The sequence below is a fragment of the Sinocyclocheilus grahami genome, unplaced genomic scaffold (assembly GCF_001515645.1).
Source record: "Sinocyclocheilus grahami isolate Dianchi unplaced genomic scaffold, SAMN03320097.WGS_v1.1 scaffold868.1, whole genome shotgun sequence".
Taxonomy (NCBI): domain Eukaryota; kingdom Metazoa; phylum Chordata; class Actinopteri; order Cypriniformes; family Cyprinidae; genus Sinocyclocheilus; species Sinocyclocheilus grahami.
In genome coordinates, this window is record NW_015506047.1 from 103,497 (window position 1) to 125,321 (window position 21,825).

Consider the following 21,825-nt stretch of genomic DNA (forward strand, 5'->3'; position numbering starts at 1 on the left):
ATGTGTGCTGGCATCAGCATACTTGCTTCTCAAACATGTAACGTCTGTACACTTCATGTGCTCCACGTCAGTCCCAAGAGTAAATATCAGAGCGAGCAGGTTGTGCTGCTGTGTGGAAACAGGAGAGGCTTGTTATCTCTGAGAATATCAAATGAGGACTGACAGTGCTTCTCTTTCTTGGTTTTTGAAGAGAAATTCCCCCAGTACAGGGCCAGGCTCAGGTGTAGCCACTGCTGTGTAGCTTATTCCACTTCTGAGTCTGCTTTCAAGCACCGCCACAGAGAGACGGGGAAAGGGAGGAACATTTCCCCATCAATGCCCCGTCTAAGAGTTTTGCCACAACTCTGGCACCCAGAGTGGCCAGAGTATCTCTTTGGCTGTCTGTCTTACGGCAGAACAAACATGTCGGTAAAAAAAGAGTCTCCTCTCTCTACTTCTCCCTCTATGGCATTTGCATCTCTTGCCTTCAAATCTCTCTACAAACATGCTTTCAGGTAGAAACATTAGCAAATGCGGAACATTTTTCCGGTTTAGTCCTTAGGCAGGGACAGTTCACAAATTTAGCCAAACACGCTGCTGCAGTGCCGCTACACCTGTAAAGGAAACATCAAGCAGATGTGTAAGTGTTCATAAAACCCTCACTAACTGCTTCTGAGTGCCTTTTGTATTTCACTTTTCATTGAGGTTTGCCACTACTAACCCCAAAAGGTACAATCACATACAAATGGAAACAAAAATCAAGAGGAGAAACTCAATCATTACCAATAATTAGTAAAAGAGAAATACTGAATCCATTAGTTAAATGTTCGCCTCAGACTGTTCACAGGCTGTCTGTTGATTAATGTACACAGAATGACAAGAGTCATTCTGGGAAGTTTTAATCTGATTAGCTAGCTTAATGTATTTTTCGGGTGTTTTTATTTGCCCACCAGCAAACAAAATTGTGTTGTAAATCTAGATATTAAAATATTTTATTAAAAATGTTTTTTATTTTTGGGGGACACCTTGTAGCAAAAGCACTCTTAAAAATAAAAGTTAAAAAAATGGGGGATTTCGAAGTAATGCCATAGAAGAACCATTTGAAATGACGTTTCAGTGCATAGTTCTTAAAAGAATCCCAATCCCAAGCAATTCTCCAGCTGCGGTCCTTGGAGAGTCTTTAGCCACTCAAACTCTCCTCCTAACCGTGCATTAGGACGATATAGACACATGTCCTCTTCCAGGCAGATTTGTAACATCTTTAGTTGATTGGAACCTCTTAATTATTGCCCTGATTGTGGAAATGAGGATTTTCAATGCTTTAGCTATTTTCTTAAAGCCACTTTCTATTTTGTGAAGCTCAACAATCTTGTTCTGCACATCAGAACTATATTCTTTGGTTGATTCCTTGTGATGGATGATTAAGGGAATTTGGCCTTTGCTTTGTGTTCCTCATATTTATAATCATGTGGAACAGCAAGTCATGGTTGGACAATTTCATGCTCCTAGTCACCCTGGTGAAAAATGGAAATATACTTCAGAGATATTTTACTCATAAGAATTTCTAGGGGTGCCAATAAATGTGGCCAACATGCATTGGAGAGAAACATTTATTTCATAATGTGAGTTTCCCCCCACTTTCAATTGTTTTACTTCAATGAACGGTTAGAATTTTGTGAATTTTTTTTAAATGAAAGATCAAAAAGATAAACGATGCAGATTTATTTTCACAGCCTTTGCTCATATTTACCAAGGTTGCCAATATTAGTGGAGGGCACTGTATGTATATCATGTTTTAAAACATTTGAATGCACAAAATTTAAAGCCCCCTTTCCAGTAAAGCATTGGACAAGATGTGTAAAATCATGCTCAGTAAAATGTTGAATACAAAACTTTTAATAAACTTATACCTGCTCCTAAATGTCACATAATAAAAACAAAAAAACTGGCACTGGTTACATTCTATGTCAGTCAGATGGCCTCTTCCTGTCTAAGTAGGAAGCAGGACTCTGCATAACCAAAACGTTTCCTAGTCAGTGGGTGTTTTTAAATGATGGGTGCTTTTCAACAGTTTTAGCCAATTTTCTAAAATAACAAAGACTCACCCCTAACCGTAGTGCCCAGTGGGTTATAGCAAATCAAGTAAAGCAATTGAAAAACACTGATCCGTTTGAAAATGTCCACTAGCGTTCTGCAGACATTTTTGTGCAGAAAGCTGCAATGTAAATTTGTAGGCCAACCTGAAGGCCTAATTTCCAATAAGCTGCCCTGTGAATGTTAAATGGGTTTAAAAAATGTCTGTGGTCCTTTTGTAGCAACTTGTTAGCAACTTACAGTTTTTAACCTCATGTTGTGTTTCAGTCATTCTGACCCAGAGAGGATTTTCTTTTTCACAAAAATGCTACTTGATGATATCACATTGGTCTAAAAGTTACTGACTTTGCTCACATTGGGATTTTCCCCTACTTTGTTACCCTTGTGTTGTTCACGGTCAAAAATAACCAGCCTACAAAAATTGCTTATAAATCTCTCATTATGCTATCTTATTACCAAATATAGGATTCAATCTTTTAATCAACTTGTGTTATTTCAATTAGCACAGGTTTCATTTTTCTTTTTTGGAACTGACTGATAGTAGGCCTTATTGATTTGAGCTTATGCACCTGTTTTTAAATGAACACTGACAAAATTATTCACAGCACAAGGGTTAAAGCACACAATGGTTTAAATATTCACACTTGAAGTGCTGTGTGTAATTTATATTGTATAACAAAATGTTAAAGTAGGTACAATTAACATCTACTTTACTTATAAATCCAACACCACAGTGCTACAAATGCAAACATTTTGTAGGGTTTTCTTCTTTTTCTTGACAACTACAATCTAAACAGCTCTGTGCTGGTAGTCAAGGCCTGTTTGTTTGTGAGGACCCACAGAAGTGTCAGCACACATTATGAGCCTGCTCATATGTGGATAAATAATTAAATATTGATAGCAGCAGGTATTCACAAAATTGTCATCCGAGGGACAAAACCTAGAATCTAATCTCACACTTCTCTTGTTCCTCTTTCCTGCAGATAACGCACAAACACCACCACAGCCGCACAGCACTAGCATCTCTGTTCACACCGGACATGTGGACTAGCACACACACACATACGCATGCATGCATTCTGCCCACATTCGACCCCTCCGCTGTGCCACACACAATACAGGCTCATCAGTGGGTCCTAATCAGCCACCTCTCACAGTGTAGGCTGTGCTATTCAATTGCCTCATCTAGCCATGCATCCGCACACGCTCCCTGAATGTAATGCATTACAATTGAATGTTAATGGGAACACTTGAAGGTGGGAGAAGGGAGGAGGGCTTATTCATTTCTCATTGCTTGTTAGTGCGGCTCATACGCTGCCTGTGACATTATTATGATGTCAACTATAGTATCATTATGAGCACACACCCCCGCATGTGTCGCATGTGAAAATATTAACATTATTTTCTGTGTCCACCTGCCAGTGTGATGTTGCATGGCTCAGGTGTGCCCTCACATACATATGCAAAAGCACACACACACTCACGGGATGAAAGGAAGGTCATGTTGCATAAGTTAGTAGTTTCTTTTATTAATATTCTAAAGTGGAATGAGGTGATCAGTTTCTGAAATGAAAATCTGAGACATTTCATGTCAGAGGTCAGACTTGGAGGTCATTCCAGTTGTTTGTATTTTGACATAAATTAAGTATTATGATTAGCTATGATTTATCATACTTCTCTAAATGGCATTCATCAAAGCACCCTCGTTCCCCATCAGTGCATAAGCACTGACAGTTACTACACTGATTGGCTATGTAAAGGCCCAGAAACACCAAACCGTCACTGGCGGCAACAAAAGCCGACTGTGGTGTTGCCTCACATCTCCTACGTCTGGGCCAAAAAATTGTGCTTTCATTGAACACAGCACAAAGACCGCAGACAATGGCCAGCTAACATGTACATTATGCACCTGAGTAAAAGGGGGGGAAAAACTCTCCATACCAGCAGGTGGCAGTAGTCTATATTTGTCATTTAAGTAGGGAAACCAGAAGAGCTATGACTGAGGATATACAAACCATAAACAACGTCACATTTCTTCATGATTTTCACACCAATCATGCTTAACTTTCTTCATTACATATGGAACGATATTCCGTACAATTTTCAAATAGAATAGCAAATTGTATTTTCAATTGCGTTTTCAATATGTGGACGCATAAATTGTGACATAATCCAAATGCAATTGCAAATCCTGCATTAGCGTTTGCATTTTCGCTTTCGCGAATGCACAGTGACTGCCAAATTTCAAATGAAAAAGCAAAGTCCATTTGCAACTGTATTTCCCATGTCTTAGGAGTTACGAGCCTGTCATATTTAAATAGCAATATTAATGACCACGTCTGCTTTTTCACTCTCGCTGCGTCGCGCATGTAACCTGCCAAAACTCAAATGGAATCGCAATTCCTTTTGCATTTGAATTTCCGATGTCTACATGGAAAGCTGCCAATCAATGTGTGGGGCGGGGCTATACTAGGGGGCGTGTTTGTGTTGGGAGGTGACGTCACTCACAGACGACCGTGCCGAATGCTCTGATCAATGGAGGTAATCGGTAAAGGCTCCGCTAAAGGCAGCTACCAATCAGTTTCTTACCTGTGTGAACGGGCGGACATGTCGTTATGAAAATATTTGCTTTTAGAATGCTCAGATGAGATAATGTAAATTGAAAAGATCCTTTTATGTGGGCTCTCTAGATTTTGTCGTTTGCTTGCTTTCGTCACGTGTGTTTTACTTCTCGTACACTGGTTCAATGAGCTAGACAGCCAATCTAAACTTATCGTGCTAACCAGTGGGCTCCTCTTCCTTTCAAAATGCTCAATTGACCAGAAAGCTGCTGATGGGGGTCCAACTAAAGCCAACAGTGTCGAACACACCTCAAAAACAAGGCCGAAAGATGCTCATCTACGACCCGATATTGGTTGACTGCCGGCTTGGTGTCACAGCCTTAATGAAACTAAATTAATTCAAATAATGTGCTTCATTAAATTCTTTATTTCATGGTTCTAATGAAGTAAACTACAAAGAAACTGACACTGGCAAGTAGGCTTTTTTAATAATTTATATATTAACTTCTGTCCTCTCTGTGCCCCTGTAAACACAGCAAGTTCACAAGGCACTAGCAGCCTTGTTGCTACTTTTTAATTGTCTTCTGTTCAATGAGTTTCTCATTTTTTTCTGAAACTGAAAAAAAGGAAACTGAAATTACACACTGTATGTTTTAAAAAACAAGCTTGTGCAAAATCTAGCACAGGGATGGGCAACTTCATTCCTGGAGGGCCACTGTCCTGCAGAGGTTAACTCTATCTATCTCTAATCAAATACACCTGAAAAATCTAACCAAAGTATTCAGGATTACATGAAAATTGCAGGCAGGTGTGTTAGATTAGAGATGAAACTAAATTTGAAACGAAACTCAAATTTGGTGTTGTTTCAGTTTGTGGGCTATTTTGGACTGGCTGTAAAAAACAGATGTTTCCAGGGACAGGTCACCAAAAAAGGGGACTATGATCGAGGACAAAGGACAAATGCAGGATTACAACCCTAATCTTCTGAGACACTCACTGAATGACCACAGAGAGTCACGACAGATTAACATCTCATCCAAAAGACAGCACCTTTAATAGTATATCACCCCCAACATTATTGTGGGGCATTAAGGCTCAGGTATACTTAATTTTCCATGTTCCATCTTGCACACAGTTGAGCGTGCAAGCCTTTCAAAGTTTAGCCTTTGACCATGAGCATGGATGGCACAAGTCTGCACAGACACAAAAACTGGCCTAGTGGCCTTCATGTGAACAGCATGCACGGACATCTGTGGACTGGTTTGATGATGAAAATTACATCACACAGACCATCCACGAGCTGGAGCAGAACACTGACAAGGGAGGGAGGGATTTAGTTTTAGGACCAACACAGACCAGCAGGGCAAACACTTGGAGCACCTCGTCCACCAGCAATCTTTGCTTTACTCAGGAGGACTCCCATCTAGGTAGAAACCTGGCTCAAACCTGCTTAGCTTCAGTGGGAAACCATGCAAGTTGACAGCTGCTGGCGTTAGTGAGGATGCAGAGCAGCAGTAGGTCCTCTGGCCCCTCTGGTTCGTGCTCTGGGTTCTGGTGGAGAGATTTATGCCGCTGGTCCTGGGCCTTTTCATTTGTCTAATTCCCTGTTTGGAAGTCGGACCGATGGCTGGCAGAGCACATTCTGTCTGACCTGTCTGCATGTCCTTCATCTCAAAGGCGACTGAAGCTTTGTGCGCTTCACTGCCCTTTTTTGACCACCATCCAAGAACGCCATCACCGCTCCTGATATTTATTAGTCTCTCAACAGCCAAAATCCACTATGAGGCCATTTTCATTGCCAAGCTAACCTTAGAAAGGAGGCCTATTAGGTCCGCGCACATTATCTCACATCTGATCAAATGGGTGTATAATAGGCCTTTTAGCTGGTGGGCAAGACGAACTGACTTGGACTGGACCAATCATAATTCAGAGAATGGGCTTTCACTGCACAGCTTTCTTTAGACTGGATGTGCCCTGAAAGTAGTGATACTCTCCGGGCAGCTGCTCGTATCCGGCATGCTCTGGTCCAGTGCCATGCAAACACTCCGTCCTGGCCAAATCTGACTGGATCATGCTGCCATCAGTTGCTTATTCAAATAGATCCTGCTTTGACATTATTTCACAAGCCCACAATAGTCAAAGATACAAATCCATGTTTTTACTAGCTGTAAATAAAATGACATCTATTTATATGATCCAGGGGAAGCTTTGCTTGACCCCGCGTGACTAATAACTCCTACAAGGGGAGCAGAAATTATGTCTGACTGCAGCTTAACTGAAATTATTCATTTAACCTCATATTTCCCTTTTAATATAATCTGAGGACTGCGGCAGCCAATTTCTACCTAGCTTATTATTAAATGACTGCATTTAAGTGAATTCCAAAGTACAACTGAGAATTTCTAGCGAACAGCAGGTTTGAAGCGCATTATTTCACTTCACTCCAGCTGGGCGGCTTTCCACTGCGAGCGGCTTCTCTATTTCTCAAAGGCCTGCACGTTTAAACAGTCCTATTAAACAATTGTAGCCATTTGCTTTTAATGCGTGTCTCTGGTGTATTTACAAAACAAAGTGAAAAAACGGGCTGCGAGCAGATTTTGATCAACTTATAAGGGTTTTGTCTCACAGTTGCAACCAATTAGCACCTCTTTCCCGCAGAGAGTTTGATATTACAGGGCTAAATAATGAGTAAACAGATAACCTCCTCATTTCACAAGCTAAAAGTGATGGTTTTGCATCTCAACGTCTCTGGGGGCTGGCAAAGTGTGGTCACCAAGCCTCCCATATAGTCAAAAATCAAAAAGGATAATTTAATTGATGGACGGCTTCAATTGGAAGCACTCTGCCTTCTAGCTGAAAGGAGCTATCCAATGCTCTCATGACAGTTCTGTGATGCCATTAAAGCAAGGAATGATCAGACACATCCAGTGGGCCCCTTGAGCTGCATATCTAAGCTAGCGTATTTGCCTCTGATGCACTGGCTAATTACATTTGATGAAGATGTTGATTGCAAGCAGATTTGTGGCTAATGTCTGTCTGCATAATCGGCGCTCATTGCTGTTATCGTATACAGTATGTGATTTACACTCGAGCGCATATATTTGAAACATCAGTCTGTGTAATGTTTTAAAATAAACTAATTAAAGTTTCCTTAAGATGCCTGTGTGTTAGTGCCTAGCGGTAGCCCTCGCTTTGAATGGTGCTAATGACAGCAGTCAATAGATGTCCGATCCCAACCGCGAGCAACCACTCAAAACTAATTAAGAAGATGAGACCCTAATAAACATACATCTGTTGATACATACTGAATAGGTTTACCACACAGTGCTTATAAGTATTACAATGCGCTATGAACCGAGGGAAAAAAAGCAAAGATGCTATTTGCGTCCAGTGTAGCAGTAAAGGTGTGCGAGCTGATTCAAGTTAATTATTATTGAGTGAATCATCGCAGAGAGCTGAGAACAAAATGAGCTTTTAATTCGTTAAACAATTATTGTTGCTAATCTGCATTCTGCTTTAATCTCTACATTTTCCCAGAGTCTAATTAAACCCAGTTCCATCCAGTTTTATGGCCTAAATAGAATTTGGTCCTTATTTATGGACACAATGCACTTCGGGGAGCATTTACACATACGTATGGACATGCACAGAGATGCACAGACATGTGAAATTGTGTTAAGTGTGCTAAGTGTGCAAGGGATGTAACCCTTGGAAATACCAAGGTCGAGTAGGCACTCATCTGTATCACTGGTTGTCAGGGCCCCAGGGCATTATGGGTACCTAACAAACACAAGTCGTGAGCGAACAAGTGCATCTATCTCATTTAAACATGTTGCATATTTCATGGTTTGCACGAGTGGGTTCATGTGTGTTAGTTTGAAGGTTTGTGTGTGTACGGCTACTTGTTTGTGAGTCCATGCATGTGAATGTTCCCTTGCATCCCATGTGAAGTAGTCCTAGCAGGATAGAGAAACACCAGAAGAATTCATCCATTTTTTATGTCTACATTTCTACACCAGGGAGATGGGTGGTGCCATTTTTTCTCTTCTCCATTTAATATTTAATGCAAACACTTACAACAAATTGTCCCCTTGGGTCAATTATGAGAAGTCTGTGGTGAAGAAATAGAAATATACATTCCTACGCATGCCTACAGGACTCTCATATCTTTTACTGATGCGTTCCCATTTACATATTCTAATGTATGTCTGGAACAGCAGCACTGGCAAATTTGCCAACTGTGCACACATCTTGTACCGTATCATTTCCTTTCCTCTAATATTAAAATCAGTCGCAAACTGCTTAACATACTGTTTTATAGAGCACACAGGTTACATCTAATCAAATGCATCACCTCCAGTCTCTAATTATGCCACATAGCACGAAGTCACATGCTCTTGGGTTTTATTCTAATTCACTTTTTAATTATAATAACATTAACATGCTATTAAAATAGTATATGATAAAAACAGAATATGATGGAAATGGTTCTAAAATTATAAAATGATAAATTATATCATTTTCAGTTCTAGACACCACTGACAATAAAATAAAATAAAAAAACACAACAGAGCTGTTCTAACACAGTTTGGAGAAAATGCCTTAATTTATTATTCAGAAGTTAACAAATGCATGGAAGACCAGGGAGAGTTCTAACACATTGTTTCAGAGTCTGTAACAGTACTTTTTTATAACTTTGGTATAATTATACTAGGCTTGCCGCGATAGACGGTGCTGACGGTGATACCGTTGTTAAGCCCAGGGACCTGCAGAGAGTTCCTCAGGGGCAGGGGCTCAAATGTAAAATAGGGGCAATTAAAAAAAACAAAAACAATTATAGGTCAAAAGTTTGGATACGTTACTATTTTATATTTTTGCAAGTCACTTGCAAGGCCTGCAATTATTTAATCAAAATTTTAATATACTTTAAAATACATTTTATGCAATGCTGATTTATTATCAATGTTGGTTGTCGTGATACTTTTTTTCAGGATTCTTTAATGAATAAAAAGTTAAAAAAGAAGAGCATTTATTAAAAATATTACTTTTGTAACAATATACACTACCTTTCAAAAGCTTGAGGTCAGTATTTTTTTTTTAAAGAAATGTATTATTAGTTTTTATTCAGCAAGGATTTACTAAATTAATTGAAACAGTGATAGTAAAGATTGATATTGTTAGAAAACATCTATATTTTGAACAAATGCTGTTCTTTTTAACTTTTTATTCATCAACGAATGCCAAAAAAGTATCACAGGTTACCAAAAAAAAATAAAAAATTAAGCAGCACAACTGTTTCAAACATTGATAATAAAACAGCATATTAGAATGAGTTCTGAAGGATCATGCACTGAAGACTGGAGTAGGCCAATGATGCTGAAAATTCAGCTTTGCGTCAGAAATAAATTATATTTTAAAGTATATTTAAAAAAACATTCTTTTAAATTGTAATAATATTTCACAATATTACAGTTTTTTCTTTTTTATCAAATAAATGCAGGCTTGATGAGCATAAGACACATTCATAATGCTGCATAACTATCAAAAATGGTAATATAATAAAGTCCATTCACGTCACCATTTCGCCAGCCTGCACTTCACATAATAGGCCTGTAGGTGGCACTTGGGCTTCATTAATTATGATAGTTTCATGAAATAGTAAACGGTGTAGCCTATCATACATAAATATAAGTGAATTGAATACTGATTACCATTATTGCGACTTTTGGCGCTGCACGGTTTTGTGAAGTCCTTTTGTAGTCATTTAGCATCCATTTTGTCAGTGATGTAATTTGATTTATAAAATTAGACAAACCGCAGATCCAGATTGTTCCACAAATAAGCTCGTCTGCAACCGATTTATGAATAAGAACGGAAAATGACCGCTCCACTTCACATTATTGTCCAGTGAAAACCAAATGTCAACCAAAACTCACGCAAGCCATAGCAACGCCTCAGATCGACATATATGTAAAAATAAACAGGAATTTTTCGACTTGTAAACGATTAGTTACTGTTTTGTACACATTGTCATGTTAATTATAATTCAAATGCATTTTGTTTTATTGAGCCCAATATCATTGCTATTTGTCTGAGAGGGGCACTTTTTAATAATTTTGAAAAAGGGCAGGGGCCCCGAAAGCCCCCCCTTCTGCACGTGCCTGGTTAAGCACCGGCACCGACCCCCACCGTCGTTTTGATTTTTTTATAGTAATAAAAATAATTTAGTTCAGTAAAAGAACAGACACTACAATTAAAAACTTAACGTGGCTGCTCGATGCAGCGTGCCGAACAACAGTCGCATCACAGATCAGATTTCATTTCTCCAGTGAGGAGAGTGAGTCCAGCTGACTGACAAGAAGAGTGAGGTGAGACAGACTAGACGATCGCGGATGATTTACTTTCGAAACAAAATGCAACAGCGCCTGTTTGGTAGTTTTTTGGGTTTTGAAAAGCCTTTTGACTTTTGCCGTTTATCTAAGCTGATTTTGGAAGTTTTTTTAAAACATTAGTTTCTTATTTAATTGGTTCCTCGGTGTTTGCTGATTTTTACTTTATTTAAACTTTGTGTAATTTATTTATTTGATTTGACATCAAGGTGTATGCCGTGCCTCCAAGCTTTTTTATTCATTTTGCTAATAAACTTTCTACCTTTCTTATTTATTTGGTTATATATTATACATGTTTACTCATTTCCAGTTTTGTATTGGCTACCTATTTAAACTTTATGTAAGTTAGTTGTTATTTTATATTATGCATAGCCTGCCCTATAGCATGGTGTATTTTTATTCGTTTTGTTAATAAAAGTTTTATGTTTTATATATAGGCTAAAGTGAGTTTGACTTGTATTTTGTTGTTGCATTCAAGCAATTGACGCAGAATTGCTCTAATTCGAAAGTGAAAGTAAAATACGCACGGTGCTTTTAAGCTATTTAAAAGCGACGGAAAGCGAGGAAAAGAGGGAAAATTCAAACGAACTAAAAACGAACAATTGCTTTACGCCGAATTGCCGCTGCTTTTGCAAGCTATTTAAAAGCAAAGGAAAGCCAGGAAAAGAGGAAACGCCCCTGCCCCCCGCGAGGAAATCCTACACTCGAGGAGACCAAACGAACATAGCTCTTACAAGCGCTTCTGTGACAGTGCGAACAGTGCTTCAACGTTCGGGGTTGAGGACTGTTATTCATCGCGAAACTTTTCAGCTGGCATCCTCTTAATCGAGTTCCCAGATTCTTAGAAAATCTTCCCTGCGTGCCGAGACGCTCGTTTGTGATTTATTCAAACAACACACACACACAGTGATTCAGCCATTAACCTCCAATGAGCTAATTAGAGTGCTCAGCACTTGTTTAGAAACTGATAATCAAAGAAGCCACTGTGCATCTCGCAACAATGCGTATTTACAACACAGGTTGTGATGATGAGCAGTATTTTGCATGCTACGGAGGCATCTTACCTCAGAGGGTATAGTAGATAACATCAGCAGCAGGAACATGGCACTGAACAGATGCATTCCTCTCGAAATGACAGCGTTCCGACTACCACCAGCACTCGGACACTTTGGTTTTCAGAGCTCGCCCGCCTTCCTTAAGCTCCGCGCAGGATTCTGTCAATGTTCTGTCGAGCGCGCGCGACGATCCACATCACAGGCGGCACGCGTTGGGGTTTATTCCGCTCACGGACGCAGAGTACCCCCACAACGAGCCGCCTTGTGTTTTATGCGGTGATACCGGTATTATCGGTGTTGTCACACGTTGATTAACCGGTGGGAACATTTTCTCACCTTCACAACCCTAAATTATGCTCATATTCATTCTGCTACAAATCAAGGTATTTTAGAAATCTAGAAAATGATCATCTGTGTAAATTAGTGTCAAGTACAAAGAGTGCTGATGTTACATCCTACCTAGCTGATTGTATCAACAGAAAACATGGACGTTTTAAATTTAGTGCAGGAATTTATTGCGGTATTCGAATTTACTTGTTCAGAATAGTTATTTCCTAACCCCTAACCCATCCATCTCACCACCTAATCTAGTTCAAAATGATAAACATACAGAAAACATGTAAGGCCTAATACAAAATAGCACATAAAATCAAATCAAAACAAAGGCTAACAACTCTAACAACATAATAGACAGTGTGTGTAGTAGTAGTAGCTGTCTCACAAGTGTTGAAAATGCAGTTGAAGTACATAGGAATTTTTTAATGTACAACCGTCCCCATCTGTTCAGTCAGATGACACCAGTTCTGTCATTTTCCATCCATTTGCATGATTTTGCAACAAATTCTAATGCGAAATCTTACTTTACCTCTTATCTTACTCACATGGAAATCCATTATATTTTAACACATACTGTAGATGTAGCCTACAACATGTTAGTGTTGTATGTTAGTGATGTCACTCTGTAGCTCATTTCCAATTGGTTAAATTGATGGTTTTACAACTCACCCCGTTTTACTGCACTTTCCAGTCAATCCTACTATTTATTGCAGCATAAAAACGCAAATTGAATATTGACTAATTGCACTGCTAGTTAAACCAGCTTTTATAAAGTTGTCTCATGATGTGGCACACGTAATAATTCATTTATAACAGAGTGCGGCTGCGGAAATATCCGAGGCCAACGCCATTGGCTGAGAGCGCTGTCCATGGTCCTGACCAATCGGACCATAGTTTTTGATTGCGTGATTCTTAAGTAAACACGTGCTTGACACGATTATAAGAGTTCAGATTGGTCATTGATAATCGACAGCTGACACCTAAACGACGACGACTAATAGAAGAGTAGTTTTGGCGAGTCTATGAAAATTTCACACTCAAGTAGCCGTGTGAAATTTTCGCATGTAGGATTTTGCCTGAATATTTCTAGGTCAGATAATGTGCTGTCCTTCACTTCAGTTCACAACATCTGTGACTTCAGTTCTCATCAGCCATCGCGAGGAAATCCTACACTCGAGGAGACCAAACGAACATAGCTCTTACAAGCGCTTCTGTGACAATGCGAACAGTGCTTCAACGTTCGGGGTTGAGGACTGTTATTCATCGCGAAACTTTTCAGCTGGCGTCCTCTTAATCGAGTTCCCAGATTCTTAGAAAATCTTCCCTGCGTGCCGAGACGCTCGTTTGTGATTTATTCAAACAACACACACACACAGTGATTCAGCCATTAACCTCCAATGAGCTAATTAGAGTGCTCAGCACTTGTTTAGAAACTGATAATCAAAGAAGCCACTGTGCATCTCGCAACAATGCGTATTTACAACACAGGTTGTGATGATGAGCAGTATTTTGCATGCTACGGAGGCATCTTACCTCAGAGGGTATAGTAGATAACATCAGCAGCAGGAACATGGCACTGAACAGATGCATTCCTCTCGAAATGACAGCGTTCCGACTACCACCAGCACTCGGACACTTTGGTTTTCAGAGCTCGCCCGCCTTCCTTAAGCTCCGCGCAGGATTCTGTCAATGTTCTGTCGAGCGCGCGCGACGATCCACATCACAGGCGGCACGCGTTGGGGTTTATTCCGCTCACGGACGCAGAGTACCCCCACAACGAGCCGCCTTGTGTTTTATGATTAGTCCCCTATCTTTCGCTAGTGACCGCCACCAAGAGGTCAGCGTTGTAAACGGGCACGGGAAGTGAAGGCGAGCCGTTCCCTTCTCAGCAGGCTTTTTGAAGTGGGATCGACTGCCTGAGCTCGAGTTGCAGAGGTTGTTAGGTGACTAATGAGCTTGCGAGGCTCCGACGCTAGGAGCAGCACACATTGACGCTCTGGGAGCGGATTCAAAGAAATGCCCTGCTCGAGATGCAACCCAGTCTCTCCAGTGAGAGAGAGAGAGAGAGAGAGAGAGGCTTTATATCGACAGCCCAGTCTGTTGCACAAACAATGGATTTTTGAGATGGGGATGAAATGACATGCATATCCCCAGGAGAGCTGTGACATTATGATATACCAGCGGTTTGATGATTAGATTAGACTTTGAGCAGCATAGCGGCGCTTTGCATGTGAGAGAGTTGCTGACAGTTAGCGGCTTCTAATGGATCATCTACGTTAGCCGGTCATTATTGCAAAATAATCTCCGACAGGCTGATCAAGAGGTGTCTTGTTTTACCCTGAAGGGGGTTATTTTGTGATAATGACCAGCTTACTGCACATTACCCAGTTATTTTACGACTACTAAACAAAGAAAGAAAGAAAGAAAGAAAGTCGTTTTGTTTAGTTGTGGAGGCCATGGAAAGACTGCTACAATATTTGAGAAATCTAGGCTTCCTGGATGAGCATTCAGTTATACTGTGTAGCCATGAGAAACGGACAATATTCAAAAATAGTTGACCATTATTTTTAATCAATTTTATGTAATGCACATTGAATTACACTCAAAAAAAAATGCTGGGTTAAAAAGGGACAAACCCAGCTAGTGGGTTGTTTTGACCGAGCGCTGGGTTATATTTAACCCAGCATTTTTTAGAGTGTAAGATTGTGTGATTTGCTGATTTCTGAGATTGGCCAGTGAAGCCTTGTAGAGCCGTGGTTTTCAAAGTAAGGTTCAGATACGAGTGCTGGGGGCCCATGGCAGAGTGTAGAGAAAATAGTGAACACAAATAAGAATAAATAATAATAATGATATAAAAAATGAGAAATAACAAAATATGACATTATTATTGTTTCATGGTACTTTCTAAACTCTGGTTGGAAATCATGTGATATAGTTTCAGGATGATATTTCATACAGTAATGTAAAAAAAATATATATATATAGAGAGAGAGAGAGAGATATAGATATAGACTTTTCCACTTTTGTTCAGCTAGAATGCAAAATTGATCAAAAGTGACAGTTTAAAGATTTATAATGATTTCTATAGATTTCAAATAAATGCTGTTCTTTTTAACTTTTTAACTTTCTATTCATCAAAGAATCATCAAAGAAAAAAAACACAAAAACGTTAAGCAGTACAACATTTTCTGAAAATTAATCTTTGCCATCATAGGAATTAATTACATTATAAAATATTTTAAAGTAGAAAATAGTACATAAATTGTAATAATAACAATATTGCAGTTTTTACTGATTTTTGATCAACTAGATGCAGCCTTGGTGAGCACAAGAGACTTCTTTCAAAAACATTTGAAAAAATCTTACCATTTAAAATAGTTGTTATTTTTATTTATTATTTTTTTACATTTGTAAATATGTCAAATATTTTAATTTGTAAATGGGTCTTTATACATAAATGAATATCTGCCTATTTAGGAAAGAGGTCCATGGTTAAAACTTTGTAAAATGTTATAATGTTATAGTTATTAATGTTATAAATGTAATAATGTTAAAACATCAATGTATCAATACCATTATGACATACTCGTAAACTGGTGAGTTTTGCACATGCAAGCATCTCTTTCTTCGAGAGAAAAAAAAAAAATATATATATATATATACTGTATATATTGCGTTTATACAACAGTTCGACGGAACGTGTGTAATTAAACAAGAAACAACGGAGTGCCTAATAAAACCCTCTTTTGTGCAGAACTACTTTCTTCCGCCACGGATTCAAAGCTCAAGCGGACAGTTAAACATAAGTCACTTTTATAATTCGTATCAAGGGCATGTGCTGCTTCAGTTAGGTTATTAGTGAGAAATAATGAGGTTATAAGAGAGAAACAATGCGGCAAGACGTGCATCCAAATGAGAGAGAGAGAGACCGCGAAGCTAGACGTTTCTTCTTATATTAGCTAACGTACTCTATAATGATTAGCTCAGTGAACAATTAAAAAAACATAGACCCGGCTAGAACAAGCGGAGTGATACAAAATTGTGAAAGGGCGTTCCTGCAGCGAAACCAGTAGGCCTTCAATATCTCACAGTTCTCAACCAATCAGATTTGAGAACCAGAACGAACTGTTGTATAAATACACACACACACACACACACACATATATATATATATATATATATTATACTTTCAGTTCAGTTGCACCAATGTTACACACTGCAGTGCTGTTATAGTTTCTTCACAGTAAGACGTCTCTTTGTTGGGAAAAATATATAAAAGAATAAGAATAAAAAATGCTGAGAGAAAGGAGGAGGAGAAGCAGAACCTCTGGATGTTTGTGGAGTGTGTGGTAGGGCTCTGATCGTTCTGGGTTTGATGGGGTGGATTAGATTTTTTGCCCGCAAGCAATATGAATGTGCATTAATAAACAAAGATGCCAGAACACACACTCCTGAATCAAACTCCGGTGCAAGTGCCTGCCACTCCCAGTGCATTATTTATGAATTATGAAGAAATATAAGCTAATATATAATGACCACAGCAGGCCTACTTGTTGATAGTTCTTGTTTAAAAGCAAATAAGGTTCATGTGAAGGTCACAGGCCTTTACGATAAATCTTTATTTAATATTTATTGTTGTAATAGGAAATGCCAGTATGGAGACCCTGCACTGCAGAGATTGGAGTTTCTTAACTTTAGTTGATTAGTGATATTAGTGCATATTATTTAAGAGCTGCAGAAAATATTGCTTTTTTTCTTGTTTTTCAGTGCCAGTTTTCATTGATGCGTATCAGATAACACAAATGAGATTGCTAAAAGTATCTGCATTGTTAAATATGCATGACAAAAGCGACTTTATTTTACACACACACACACACACACACACACAATGGGCAGAAAAAGTTCTGTGTTGTCTCTCTTTCCCTCCCTCTCTGTTTTTGCACACTTGGCTGCACACTATGAAGAGGACATGGAGCTAAAGCGTCTATATTTTCCCCACTATATCTCTCTGTCTCTTTAACAATGGCAGATAGTCTCTTTGTATACCGAAGGCTGCCGGACACAATGCGTGTGATTTTGCACATATTCACAAGGAAGCTTCAGAGAAGTCTGTATTGAGCCGTTATTGTTCCTAACAGCAAAATAGCAACCCTTGAAAGCATAAAGATGAATTATTTTTCCAAATGACACACATGAAGTGAAAAATGCTTTTTGTGGCAGCCTTCAGAGGGAAATGTAGTGGTTTTAAGGAGGACTGAACAGTGGAAACAGGAACAGATATATACCTGTTCATTTAAAAATTTCTGTGCATTGATTTTGGTCCCATCCTCATATGGTAGAAAGACACACTGGAGTCTGAAAGATGCCTGAGCTGCTGTGAAGCCCTCATGTGAGAGCAGCTCACTGTGTGTCAGCACCGTCAGCATTCTTCCGGTCACTTCCACTTTCCCAAGCAAATGTCAAACACTGTCAGTGAAGCCCAGCATGTGGCTATGACATGAAAAGTAAATTATGACATGAAAAGTAATAGTTGCGACAAAAAGTTGAAATTATGAGATACTAAGTCTGATAAAACGTCTGATAAAAAGTTCTGATAAGAAGTCAAAATTATTACAATTATTACATCTTAATCTCATCATTATGATTACCACAGCATGATTTTTATTTTCTTATGTGGTGGAAATGGGCCAGAGTATTAGCAAAGAACCAGAGATCATTTTGTTTAAAAAAAAAAAAAAACTTATCAGAACAAAACCGTGATGTTGAGCCGGTGGCAAATGTCATGTCACACAAATATGCCAGCATCCAAAAAAAAATTATAATAGTGATGTTGAGCCAGTAACAAGTGCCCACATATGGAAACTGTGACAGAAACAGTGCACGTGTAACATCTCACAAATATGCCAGCATCTGAGGGTTAAATAAAATAAAATAAAATCTTATGCCCCAGAGATAAAGGGAGAGTAATTAAACAGTCATTATGATGCACTTCCCCTGCTGGCTGACTGCGCTGCACTCTGATGGAGGAATTCCTCTGCTCTCACTTTCAGCTGTTCTGCAGACTCGGGGAGGAATGGAACACTTAAAGGCATTACATAATCAGGATGCAAAAAGGCAGGGGAGATTGGGGTAAACTGCGCCATTTTTTATTCTAGGCGAGGAGAAACGAGGTAGGTAAAATAATACGCTTAAAGGGAGAGTTCACCCAAAAACCTACCCTCATGGTGTTGCAAACCCATAAGACTTTGGTTAATCTTCTAAACACAAAGTGAGAAATTTTTAATGAAACCTTTCTAGTTCTCCATTGAAAGTTCAGGTAATAAAAACTTAAAAGCTCCAAAAAGGTTCTAACAGTATTGTAAAGCAAATCCATATGAATTGAGTGGTTTAATCCAAGTCTAGTGCAGAGATATGATCGCTTTATATGATGAACTGATTTAATTTAGGCTTTTATTAGGCAGTTGTAAACTGTATGTCTGCTGTCAAATTAAATTGGTTTTCAACTATTCTAAAACAAAATAAAATAAAATTAGTTTTAGCATTCAAACCCCACTTTGGTGGAGATGTAAAACATCACACAAATATTTTAAATTATTAAATTAAATTAAATTAAAATACAATAATATTACTTGATAACCTAAATATAACTTTAAAATATAGTAAAAAATAACTACAATATATAAATAATAATAAAAATGTTCAATGAGTCAATAGTTCCCAACAATTAAAAAAAAACTGTTTGGCAAACATTTGCTTAAAAAAGGTTTCTAAAGCATCTTCTCTGTTGACAGTAGTACACTTACAAAACAAATGATAGCATTGCTTCTTTATACATCATCTACCCAGCATCAGAAAACAGAAAGCTATAAGATCAGAAGCCAGCGATATGAAGAAGGATTTTCAAGCATCCAACTCTGAGTTGAATGCAGCATCAATCCAGCACAGCTCACGGTTATTTCCCTCTCAGTGTCACTCTGTAGCTGATATTGAAACGACTGGTCATTCTTTAGTCCCCATCTGCAAGCCACCGGCTGATGGAGATACTTATTTGGGGCATTAAAAGCCCAAATCTGGTCACAACGTTCAGTCATTGCCCTCCTATGGGGCAAGAGGTATGAGGAGTGGTTTGTTGCCATAGCAATGTCCATTACGGTCCCAGTAGGAGAAGGTGTGAGACGCAGATTGCTCGTCGGCCAGTGGCAGACAGAACCAAACATGGCGTTTCACACACTCCACTGGGCGGTTGCACATTTAGTACCTGCTCGTAACCAAGGCAACCGGGCAAGGGCAAACAAAGTTCATAGAGAAGTATTGTGATGCAGTGCACCGATGTGTTGTTTGTATGGCCATGAACTTAGATGAGTAAACAACACATATCTGCACTTAGATAAGTCTTGTTGTGAGTTCACTGCTGCTCTCTGATTGATTGTTTGAGGAAAACATTTACACACTGGACTCCACAGGATGTTTTAATCACATTCATCAGTACAATCACAGCGCTTCAATCTAGAGCCATGATTTCTGAACACCACAGGCACGTATTCAGCCTAGGGATGAGATATTTGTTGGGCCGCGCTCGATAGCCTGTATTTGTGTCTAATTGAATGCAGAAAGAAGCATAATGGGGATACGAGAAAATGCATAACTCCCTGTTTTCTCTGCCAACCGAAACCTGCAGTTATTTGCTGTCGGCAATTCTCTCTGTTGTTTTTTTCTGCTCCATTGAAATAGAAGACATTTCATGTTTTTTCCCCCATTCATTTTAATTTCAAAATGGGCTTCCTGTGTTTTCAACAACCCAGAGAATGTCGTTTAAATGTGTGCTGATGTCTGAGGTCTTTAGACAGCTGCCCCCCCTCATGTCAAAGTTCTGATGGTGGTGATCGCGCCCCTTGTTTCTCAAATGTGGGGTAACAGTAATAGCTATCTGAAGATGTATGGTCATAAAGGGCATTGTGCTGTGAAATTACATGCTTTTCTTTCTTTTTTAAGGGAATTGTTCATGCAAATATGACAACTGATTCTGTAAAGGGCTATTAGGGTTGGCATAGCAACAGCATTTGTAAACCAAGGGCCATAGAGCCATTAACAGACTCTCCAGATTATGACATCACGCCCTCTCTGGCGTCGCAAGACCTGATTCACAGGCACAAGGGGTAAACAACAGAACTGTGAAGAGAGATGAAATTTCCTTGCTTCCTCATTCAGCTTTGCCCGGAAGTGAAGCCGTGTCCTTAGAGGTTAGTCGAAATCGGGTATGTTTTTCCATGGCTGTTCCCACTGAGTCTGTGTGTATTTGCAGATGCAGAGAGAAAGGGGCTGGAGGATAAAATAATGGTTTTACATAATTAAGCAGATAGTAGCGATTACAGGAGCTTAGCCGCAGAGCACTGAACTCCACGCACTTGGGCTCATTATAAAGTTAAATACTCCAAACTGTCACTGATGGTTTAATTACAGCTCTGCTATGGAAGAATCGCCTCAAACCCGTCGGCACAATCCTCAAACCTGCCCCGAAAACGCACAGCCTCAGCCCGGAAAGAAGCCGAATTTCCCTCTTTTCCTGCATATCTTATGCCCCAGAGATAAAGGGAGAGTAATTAAACAGTCATTATGATGCACTTCCCCTGCTGGCTGACTGCGCTGCACTCTGATGGAGGAATTCCTCTGCTCTCACTTTCAGCTGTTCTGCAGACTCGGGGAGGAATGGAACACTTAAAGGCATTACATAATCAGGATGCAAAAAGGCAGGGGAGAGTGGGGTAAACTGCGCCATTTTTTACTCTAGGCGAGGAGAAACGAGGTAGGTAAAATAATACGCTTAAAGGGAGAGTTCACCCAAAAACCTACCCTCATGGTGTTGCAAACCCATAAGACTTTGGTTAATCTTCAAAACACAAAGTGAGACATTTTTAATGAAACCTTTCTAGTTCTCCATTGAAAGTTCAGGTAATAAAAACTTAAAAGCTCCAAAAAGGTCCTAACAGTATTGTAAAGCAAATCCATATGAATTGAGTGGTTTAATCCAAGTCTAGTGCAGAGATATGATCGCTTTATATGATGAACTGATTTAATTTAGGCTTTTATTAGGCAGTTGTAAACTGTATGTCTGCTGTCAAATTAAATTGGTTTTCAACTATTCTAAAACTTCTAATCAGTACAAGTTTGATCAGTTCATATGCATTACTGGATAAAAAATTGTGGTCGAACAGAGAAAAGAGAGAGAACATCAAGAGCTGTATCACGAAAAACAATACAAATATTTTGTTAAAGGGATTGTTCACCCAAAAATCATTTCTCATCCTCATATTGTTCCAGACCTCTGAGACTTTCTTTTGTCTGTGGAACAAAACAAAACAAAAATGTTTTTTGGGCCATACAGTTTTTAGTGTTTAGTGAACCTAAAGTTTA

General features: G+C 39.1%; 1 protein-coding gene across 1 annotated transcript in view; it reads right to left on the reverse strand.

Annotated features, from left to right (window-relative positions):
* Window positions 1–12,344, reverse strand: part of LOC107563315 (noelin-2-like) — a 66,772-nt gene extending 54,428 nt beyond the window's left edge. The window contains exon 1 of the mRNA XM_016248161.1: window positions 12,088–12,344. Coding sequence (XP_016103647.1) covers window positions 12,088–12,144 — 57 coding nt within the window. The 5' untranslated portion in view covers window positions 12,145–12,344. The remainder of the gene's footprint in view (window positions 1–12,087) is intronic.
* Window positions 12,345–21,825: the final 9,481 nt, after the last annotated feature.